Source organism: Triticum urartu, chromosome 7A (genome assembly GCF_056163025.1).
Source record: "Triticum urartu cultivar PI428250 chromosome 7A, HENAU_Tu73, whole genome shotgun sequence".
NCBI lineage: Eukaryota > Viridiplantae > Streptophyta > Magnoliopsida > Poales > Poaceae > Triticum > Triticum urartu.
In genome coordinates, this window is record NC_141879.1 from 749,778,994 (window position 1) to 749,789,518 (window position 10,525).

Here is a 10,525-nt window from a genome sequence, read left to right on the forward strand (position 1 = left end):
TAGGTGTTTAGTCATGTCATTCTATTTTCGCCGGTTGTGGCATTTTCTACTTTTTTATTCAACTCCGTCTGAGCTTGTTCTGGATCACAGACACTTCGGTCACTCGTCTTAAGAAAGGGGCTTCATGCATCACTCTGGTGCAAAGGCCTTCTTCCTAAAAAAATTGAAGGGACAATTGGCCTTGATATATTTATATATATGATGAATAGATGCAAGTTTTTCTCAGAAATCAGTGGGCAATTGGTCGGCATTTTAAATGTAGCAACCCAAGGGGCATCGTGCCCAGATCCATATAATTAGATGAATAAAGCGTGGAATGATGTACATGTATATAAAATAAAGAGAAAGTGCTTAGTCGCTGACTCGCTGTGCTCGTTCTTTAAAAAATAATGTTTTGACTTGTGTAGTCACCAAGAGCTAAAATGTGAACCTTTGGTGCTTATCCTTATGCGTATGCATATGGCTAGGATATGCTGCTAGCATTATGCTTTCACATGTCTAGATGGTAAAATCGACTATAATTAGCAGTTTGTATATTGGGTTGCAGCTGTCATTACACATTCATTACATGTCTAGACTAGAGTCAGACTATAATTAGTTAGCTGTACATATATGGCAACGCAGCTTTCATTACACATTCATCACACATGTCTAGAGTCAACTCAAATTTCTTTTTTGGAAAATGAGAGCAGCCTCCGACCCGGTCGATGAACACATCCGAAAGTCAGCTCAATTATTTCTCGCATAAGCAGGAAATTGACGGAGGTGGTTTTGCGGTGCTCTGTAAGGTATGTACAGAGAAAAATCCCTGCAACTGGTTGCGACGACAGGCGGAACTAGTGGTAGGCACTAGAGGCTAGTGTTGCGATGAATTTGCCAGGGAATTACTAGAGGCTACGAATTTTTCTTTTCAAAGTCCTCAGAGGAGGAGAGATGCGGGCGAAAGGGTGAGTCTCGTGGCACCTTATATAGGCGGATTCCCAGCGCATGGTGGATGGAAACGTAGTGCACATGACAGCAACGACGGTGATAACAGAGCATCTCCGGTCCTAAGGGAGCAGAGTGAGACCAGGGTCCAGGGCTTGGCTTCTTGCCGTTGGAAGCAAGACCTGGGCAAGGAGAGAGAGAGAGAGAGTGAGAGAGTGGACGTTAGCGTGCTAGAGGGATGGGTTAGGAGGAGGTAGAAGCGGTCAACAGGGAAGCAACCCCTGCGTGCATTGACCGGCCGGTGCATGCTGTAGAAATTATAGAAACCTGAATATTTTTGTGTTGACAATGTGTCGATGTCATGCTGTGCCGGAGAAGCTGATGAAGAATTGCATCTCCTTTCACACCGGCCTGTTGTGTGGATGGTGCATGTCGGGGTTACTTCTTTTCGATCTTTATTTGGTTATGTTGACCGTGCACTTTTCATAAATGTTTTGTTGCTCGAAAGTACTTATTTGTGGTTATGATTTTCTATCGCAGAAATTACATGCTAGTGTGATTTATTTAATCAAAAAGTTGTCCTAATTAAATATAATATGCGATTTACTTTTTATGGGAGGAGTAATATTCTGCACGTGTAGTGCCTTTACAGCCTGAGGTTCACTGGATTATTATCCAATGCTTTATCTATTGAGCAGGAGATCACAGGGTCCACCAGCGAGCAACCTATACTTGACGTTCACCCACTGGAGCTCCGCTTCCCCTCTGAACCCAACGACGACGACGACGACGATGACTATATCATGTGCCCACTGCACCTAACAAACAACACAAGTGAAAATGTGGCATTCAAACTTATTGACAAGGGCAGGCGGTGCGATAACCGGCATGTGCACGGCATTGTGCCTCCCAGAGCCACCTGCACATTGTTTGTGAGGGCCAAAGATAATGAAATGGACTACGGTAACATCCTGCAGAGCACTATATCGGGTGAAAAATACCTCGTGCAATTCAAAGATGAGGCCGAGTGCGATGGATTTTTCAAGGAAGCCAAAGAGATGGGGAATGTGGTGCACGAGGTGGCACTGAAGGCTGTTTATACTTCACAAGGAGAGATGGGGTACACGATGGATGAGGTGAGTTTTGGTTCAAGAACTGACAACTGGTTATGTTGTACTAGGTTTTGATTGTGTCTCTCTCAATTTCCTTGCCTTTGCTTTTTTCTGGTCGTACTGCACATATTAGTCTCCAATACGGCCAATAATAAAGGTACCATGGTTTCTTCTCTCTTTCATATAACATAGATCAATAGTGCAACTTAATTTGAACTATTGTTGACTAGGTGTTTTGTTGGATCAGATCACGGCAGGGATGCATATTATTGACTTGATATGTTCCCTGGATGCTCATCCAACAGAGCCATGGTGAGTTAATATATATATATATATATAACATATTTCTTCCTCTTAATATGTTCAAGTGAATGTGTTGGATGCCATTATCCTCTACAATATACATAATTTCGATATTAGTTGTTACACAGGATTATAGCAGGTGATTCCAAAGGAAACATTCACACATGGAACTATCAGAAGCAGGCAAGTTGATCTGTTCTATCAATATTTGTAGTTCTCAATTTCGATTATATACTGTAGGCTGGGGTTAGCAAAATTTAACTGGTCATCACACAAAAAAGGCTCGATCAAGCTGGGACAAGTGTGGGCAGCAATCATCTGAAAAAAATAAAAACTTGTAGTATGTTGGCAAATGAAAATATTTGACATGTTTGTGGGCATCGAACTAACAATGTCGTTTGCATTTACTGGCATGCAGACATCGATGGACTCATTTGAAGTCTCAGAGCAAGAGCCCATAGGCAGTCTTTCTGGCCAACTCCTTTCTCACTAAGCCTTTTTTTCCTAGCATAAAAAAATACTTCTTTATTCTGGATCGTGATACTATCATGTACGTATAAAGCCCTTGAGATGAATTCCTAATAAATTGGTTTCACCGCAGAGGCCATTAAATTTGTTGCAAGGAAGCAGTGGGTGCTGGCTGGGACATCTGATGGCTTCGTCCATGTGTACCACTGCGACTTTGTAACAGAACCGCAAAAGATCACGAGTTTCAGTGCAAGCAGGTTTGATTCACTAGCCGTTCATTCAAGCAAGCCGTATGTGTTTTCATCGGGGTGGGGCATGAGGCTTTGGGACTGGGAAAAGGGATGGCAGTGCGTACACGATTTTGATTGTGTTGCAAATGAAGTTGCATTTAACCCAGAGGATGCCAACAGTTTCGCGAGTGCGGCTTATGGTGCAAGTGCAGAGGTTTGGTCTGAGAGGGGTTTCTCCTTTTCTTTAACTAAGATTTGACTTAAGATATGGATTTCTGATAGAATAGACCCCAACTCCTATATATCTGGTTGGTGTTCAGATTTGGAACCTTGATTCTGGTCGCCAAGAGTACGATCTCCCTGGGCATTCCAAGGGTGTGAACTGCCTTGATTTTTACACACGTGATGGTCAACAGTATTTGATCACTGGTTCTGATGATTGTACTGCCAAGGTAAAGTATCTATATACGGTCGAACCGCACACTCGTAATGTAGTGTATCCCGCATGACATTGCTAATGCTTATAACTCATACTGTTTTTGTCAAATCAGATATGGGACTTGCAGAACAAGTCCTGCATTCATACACTAGAAACTATGTCTCCAGTTACATCGGTCGTGCCTCTTCCAGATGCTCCGTATCTGATTACAGGGTCAGAAAATCACATTGTTCATGTTTGGAGCTCAACTGATTTGTGCGAACAAAATGGATCGAGTTCCTCCCGTTACATAAAAAAATAGTAATGTTATGGATTTCGCTAATAATTAAATATAACAAATGGAGGTACATACTTTTCACACATATGCATGCATACATTTTTCACATCTTTGGCATTGTCTTAAGTGTTACTCCATTTTCCTCCTCCTCAGGCTGGAGAGAATCATTAATATTGGCGGTGGCATGTGGAGTGGCAGTGACGATTTTGGACGCGTTCACAGTCTTGTGTGTTGTTTGGCAGGTTCACAAAGGTACCGGTCCTAACTAGCATTTTTAATACCTTTTTACCGCCAAAGAGCCTATATTAATTTCTTCCTTGCTAAATGTCTTGTATGTGGATACAATGATAGAATTCAAGCTAATTAAATAGTTGTCAGTCAGCAACCAAGCTTGTCAAAAATCTGCATATAGTAGCCACATCTTCGATATTTGTGCACGTATTTTTAACAATGTTCCAATTTCCTACGATTGGAAACTTATAGAGCATAGTATATTCTCTGGCAGAATTGTTATTGGACAAGAATTTGCAATATCAGTCATGCATATCGATGACAACGAATAAGCAAGTTTCTAGTGAGGGCATTATTTGACAATGAAGATTCGTATTCACAAGAAGTTAGGAAATTCACCAGCTATTTGTTGACTTGTCCTTGATGTACAACACACCTGCTCGTTTGGGTGGGTTTTTTTTTTGCAATGAAATATTCAGGTGGGGAACCTCCCGCCACCTTGACCATTTTAAAAAAGAGGGGGCGGTTATGGTGTATATGCTATCTCTTAGCCTGTTTTATTCATTGTAATTAAGATAACTTTTGTTGCAACTACATTGGACTTGTCATTGGATCCCACTGCCAGTGGTACACATCTATGAGTTGCATTTTGGTGAATAGTTTATGTGCGGTCATGTTGAGGAGTAGAAACACTTATTGGCTTGCTATTAGCCTATGTTCCTCCCCTCCGCCGCCCCCCGTGCGGGCGGCCGAGGGGCCCCAACCTTAGCCGCCGGGCTATCCTCATCCCATCCCTCCGCCGCTGCTGGAGGAAGCCGCCGGGCGGCTGACGGCGGTGGCGGAGGAGCTTCTTCTTCTCGCACGCGAGGGTGGCGCGGGGAACCCGGGCGAGCGGAAGTGCGCCCCTAGATCCGAGCCTCCGCGGCTGTGGCTAGCTCCCAGCGGCAAGCGTCGGCAGATGACTAGTGGTGGAGCTGCTACATCTGGCCGCGGCGCTACGACACCTCGGATCGGCGGTGGCATGGAGGGCTTTGGTGGCTGGTCTACTACGGGCGTGGTTGGCCCTCCGGTCATATTTGTTCTAGCCAGAGCGGCTTGCTCGCGGTGGTGGTCCGTGCGCATGATGCGAGACGGAGGTTCGTCGAGCATCTGGGTGAAAACCTCGTTCTCGGCTTGTTGCCAAGACCGGACATGGCGGCACTTTTTCGTGTCGTTACTTTCTTGAAGGCATTGCCATGGAGAAGTTCCAGACCTCTATCAGCTACCTCCGAAGGAAACCTAGATCAGTAGATCGGATGACGGTGACGCTCTGGTGTCGTTTCCTCCTTGGGGGCGTCATTCTTGGAGGTGTACACAGGCTTGAGGACCAGTGGACGACTTCTTTGGTGGACCAGTGCTTCATCCTACTCATTGATGGCGGCATGGAGACTCGGTGTCCGATGCACGGAGATGGACTCGTGCGGGAGGAGGACGTTGTCTGGCGTCATGGTGACATCAATGGCAGAGAGCCCGCGCAAGGTTGGTGCGTTAGTTTCTACCCTGAAGATGGATTGGTGGAAGACGGCGGCGACGACACATGAGAGTGCGTCGGACCGGTTCGTACCCCAAACCCAGTATGTGGCTTGGTTGGGACCTCCGGCTTTAGACGTTAGGCTTTGGTGCAATGTCCGTTTGGTATTATGCTCGGACTATCGTCACCCCTTCATCAAATGGTATAGGAGTAGTAACAGTTGTTGCTAAGATGATGGCTTCAGACTACTTGATGAACTACTTTGTAAGGTCTCTGTGAATAATTAATAAAATGGCTGCATGCATCGCCCAAAGCAGAGACTGGGGGTAATCCTCTTTTTATAAAAAAAGAAAGAAAGAGAAATATCTTTCTTCTTCCACCTGAATGCTGCAAAATTTCATACTGGCAGGTTTTGCTGTTCTAATGGGTGTTCCCTCCCAACAGCGAGTATGTCGACTTAGCAAAGGGAAGGCCGGTCTCATTGAAACATACGATTACATACAAGAGCTGAATTTTTTTCTTGCATATCATTCCATTGATAGAAGAAGAAGAATGAGTACAGGGGGTACAACACATGACACAAACGCAGGCGTGAACATGGCGCCCGGAGCAGAGAGACAAGGGATGCTCGGCCCAAACACAAGAAAACATCACAGCTAAACCAACCAAACCCGAGCTAAGAGCGGCACTACCAAACCAACGAGAACTCCGACATCATCCGAGCCAAGACCGGGGACACCGCGAGCAAGCAAGATAGTGCCTTCAAGAAGGAGAACGACGCCGAGGCTCCGTCACTATCCGGTCCGGGAGACCCGGACCTAGGGTTTCCCCTGAGTTCGAAGAGGGGCGCAGCTGAAGAAGGCTGATGTCTACTACACAACCTTCTTCTTGAAGACGTTGTTGGGCCTCCAAGTGCAGAGATTTGTAGGACAATAGCAAATTTCCCTCAAGTGGATGACCTAGGGTTTATCAATCCGTGGGAGGCGTAGGATGAAGATGGTCTCTCTCAAGCAACCCTGCAACCAAATAACAAAGAGTCTCTTGTGTCCCCAACACACCCAATACAATGGTAAATTGTATAGGTGCACTAGTTCGGCGAAGAGATAGTGATACAAGTGCAATATGGATGGTAGATATAGGTTTTTGTAAACTGAAAATATAAAAATAGCAAGGTAGCGAGCGGTAAAAGTGAGCACAAACGGTATTGCAATGCTAGGAAACAAGGCCTAGGGTTCATACTTTCACTAGTGCAAGTTCTCTCAACAATGATAACATAATTGGATCATATAACTATCCCTCAACATGCAAGAAAGAGTCACTCTAAAGTCACTAATAGCGGAGAACAAACAAAGAGATTACGGTAGGGTACGAAACCACCTCAAAGTTATTCTTTCCAATCAATCCGTTGGGCTATTCCTATAAGTGTCACAAACAACCCTAGAGTTCGTACTAGAATAACACCTTAAGACAGAAATCAACCAAAACCCTAATGTCACCTAGATACTCCAATGTCACCTCAAGTATCCGTGGGTACGATTATACGATATGCATCACACAATCTCAATTCATCTACTCAAACCAACACATAGAACCTCAAAGAGTGCCCAAAGTTTCAACCGGAGAATCACGACGAAAACGTGTGCCAACCCCTATGCATAGGTTCATGGGCGGAACCCGCAAGTTGGTCACCAAAACATACATCAAGTGGCACGTGATATCCCATTGTCACCACAGATACGCACGGCAAGACATACATCAAGTGTTCTCAAATCTTTAAAGACTCAATCCGATAAAATAACTTCAAAGGGGAAACTCAATCCATCACAAGAGAGTAGAGGGGGAGAAGAAACATAAGATCCAACTATAATAGTAAAACTCGCGATACATTAAGATCGTGCCAAATCAAGAACACGAGAGAGAGAGAGAGATCAAACACATAGCTACTGGTACATACCCTCAGCCCCGAGGGTGAACTACTCCCTCCTCGTCATGGAGAGCGCCGGGATGATGAAGATGACCACCGGTGAGGGTTCCCCCCTCCGGCAGGGTGCCGGAACAGGGCCCCGAGAGGTTTTCGGTGGCTACAGAGGCTTGCAGCGGCGGAACTCCCGATCTAATCTCTGTTCTGGAAGTTTTAGGGTACGTAGGTATATATGGGTGCAAGGGGTACGTCGGTGGAGCTGCGGGGGCCCCACGAGGCAGGGAGCGCGCCCTAGGGGGTGGGCGCGCCCCTACCCTCGTAGCCAGCTCCCGTATCTTCTGACGTAGAGCCCAAGTCTATCAGGTAGGTTTCCTTCCAAAAATAACTTCTCCAGTTGATTTCGTTCCGTTTTGACTCCGTCTGATATTCCTTTTCTTCGAAACACTGAAAGAGGCAAAAAACAACAAATCTGGGCTGGGTCTCCGGTTAATAGGTTAGTCCCAAAAATAATATAAAAGTGGAAAATAAAGCCCAATATTGTCTAAAACAGTAGATAATATAGCATGGAGCAATCAAAAATTATAGATACGTTGGAGACGTATCAAGCATCCCCAAGCTTAATTCCTGCTCGTCCTCGAGTAGGTAAATGATAAAAAAGATAATTTTTGATGTGGAATGCTAGTTGGCATAATTTCATTGTAATTCCTCTTACTTGTGATATGAATATTCAGATCCGAAAGATTCAAGACAAAAGTTCATATTGACATAAAAGCAATAATACTTCAAGCATACTAACTAAGCAATTATGTCATCTCAAAATAACATGGCCAAAGAAAGTTCATCCCTACAAAATCATATAGTTTAGTCATGCTCCATTTTCGTCACACAAGAATGCTCTCATCATGCACAACCCCGATGACAAGCCAAGCAATTGTTTCATACTTTAATAATTTCAAACTCATAAACCTTCATGCAATACATGAGCGTGAGCCATGGATATAGCACTATGGGTGGAATAGAATATGATGATGGGGGTTATGTGGAGAAGACAAAAAAGGAGAAGATCTCACATCAACGAGGCTAATCAATGGGCTATGGAGATGCCCATCGATTGATGTTAATGCAAGGAGTAGGGATTGCCATGCAACGGATGCACTAGAGCTATAAATGTATGAAAGCTCAACAAAAGAAACTAAGTGGGTGTGCATCCTACTTGCTTGCTCACGAAGACCTAGGGCACTTGAGGAGGCCCATCGTTGGAATATACAAGCCAAGTTCTATAATGAAAAGTTCCCACTAGTATATGAAAGTGACAACATATGAGACTCTCTGTATGAAGAACATGGTGCTACTTTGAAGCACAATATATGAGACTCGCTATATGAAGAACATGGTGCTACTTTGAAGCACAAGTGTGGAAAAAGGATAGTAGCATTGCCCCTTTTTATTTTCTCTTATATATATATATATTGGGACTTCTTTTTTTGGCCTTTCTCTTTTTTTTGGGACAATGCTCTATTGAATGATGATCATCACACTTCTATTTATTTACAACTCAATGATTACAACTCGATACTAGAACATAGTATGACTCTATATGAATGTCTCCGGTGGTGTACCGGGATATGGAATGAATCAAGAGTGACATGTATGAAAGAATTATGAACGGTGGCTTTGCCGCAAATACTATGTCAACTACATGAAGCAATATGACAATGATGAATGTGTCATGATAAACTGGATGGTGGAAAGTTGCATGGCAATATATCTCGGAATGGCTATGGAAATGCCATAATAGGTAGGTATGGTGGATGTTTTGAGGAAGATATAAGGAGGTTTATGTGTGAAAGAGCGTATCATATCACGGGGTTTGGATGCACCGGGAAGTTTGCACCAACTCTCAATGTGAGAAAGGGCAATGCACGGTACCGAAGAGGCTAGCAATGATGGAAGGGTGAGAGTGCGTATAATCCATGGACTCAACATTAGTCATAAAGAACTCACATACTTATTGCAAAAACTTACAAGCCATCAAAAACCAAAGTACTACGCGCATGCTCCTAGGGGGATAGATTGGTAGGAAAAGACCATCGCTCGTCCCCGACCGTCACTCATAAGGAGGACAATCAAATAACACCTCATGTTTCAAATTTGTTACATAACGTTTACCATACGTGCATGCTACGGGACTTGCAAACTTCAACGCAAGCACAAATTCACAACTACTCAACTAGCACAACTTTTATATCACAACCTCCATATCTCAAAACAATCATCAAACTTCTCTTAGTATTCAACACACTCATAAGAATACTTACAAATCTTTTATGCTTAGCATGTTAGGATTAAGCACATTACCATGCTATTTAAGACTCTCAAAATAATCTAAGTGAAGCATGAGAGTTCATCTATTTCTTCAAAATAAAACTACCACAATGCTCTAAAAGATATAAGTGAAACACTAGAGCAAACAACAAACTACTCCGAAAGATATAAGTGAAGATCAATGAGTAGTCGGATAATTATGCAACTATGTGAAGACTCTCCCATTTAATAATTTCAGATCTTGGTACTTTATTCAAACATCAAGAAAAGCAAAAAATAAAATAAAATGACGCTCCAAGCAAAACACATATCATGCGGTGAATAAAAATATAGCCCCAAGTAAAGTTACCGATGAACGAAGACGAAAGAGGGGATGCCTTCCGGGGCATCCCCAAGCTTAGATGCTTGGTTATCCTTGAATATTACCTTGTGGTGCCTTGGGCATCCCCAAGCTTAGACTCTTGCCACTCCTTATTCCATAGTCCATCGAATCTTTACCCAAAACTTGAAAACTTCACAACACAAAACTTAACAGAAAACTCGTGAGCTCCGTTAGCGAAAGAAAACAAAACACCACTTCAAGGTACTTTAATGAACTCATTCTTTATTTATATTGGTGTTAAACCTACTGTATTCCAACTTTTCTATGGTTTATAAACTATTTTACTAGCCATAGATTCATCAAAATAAGCAAACAACACACGAAAAACAGAATCTGTCAAACACAGAACAGCCTGTAGTAATCTGTAACTAACACAAACTTCTGGAACTCCAAAAATTCT

At 43.3% G+C, this 10,525-nt stretch overlaps 1 protein-coding gene across 1 annotated transcript; it reads left to right on the plus strand.

Moving 5' to 3' along the window:
• Positions 1-707: 707 nt before the first annotated feature.
• On the plus strand, positions 708-3,299 carry LOC147962780 (uncharacterized). The gene is made up of 5 exons (XM_087534306.1): positions 708-788; positions 1,626-2,063; positions 2,287-2,351; positions 2,471-2,481; positions 2,944-3,299. Exons 1-5 carry the CDS (start codon positions 708-710, stop codon positions 3,297-3,299), a joined length of 951 nt encoding a protein of 316 aa, XP_087390432.1.
• Positions 3,300-10,525: the final 7,226 nt, after the last annotated feature.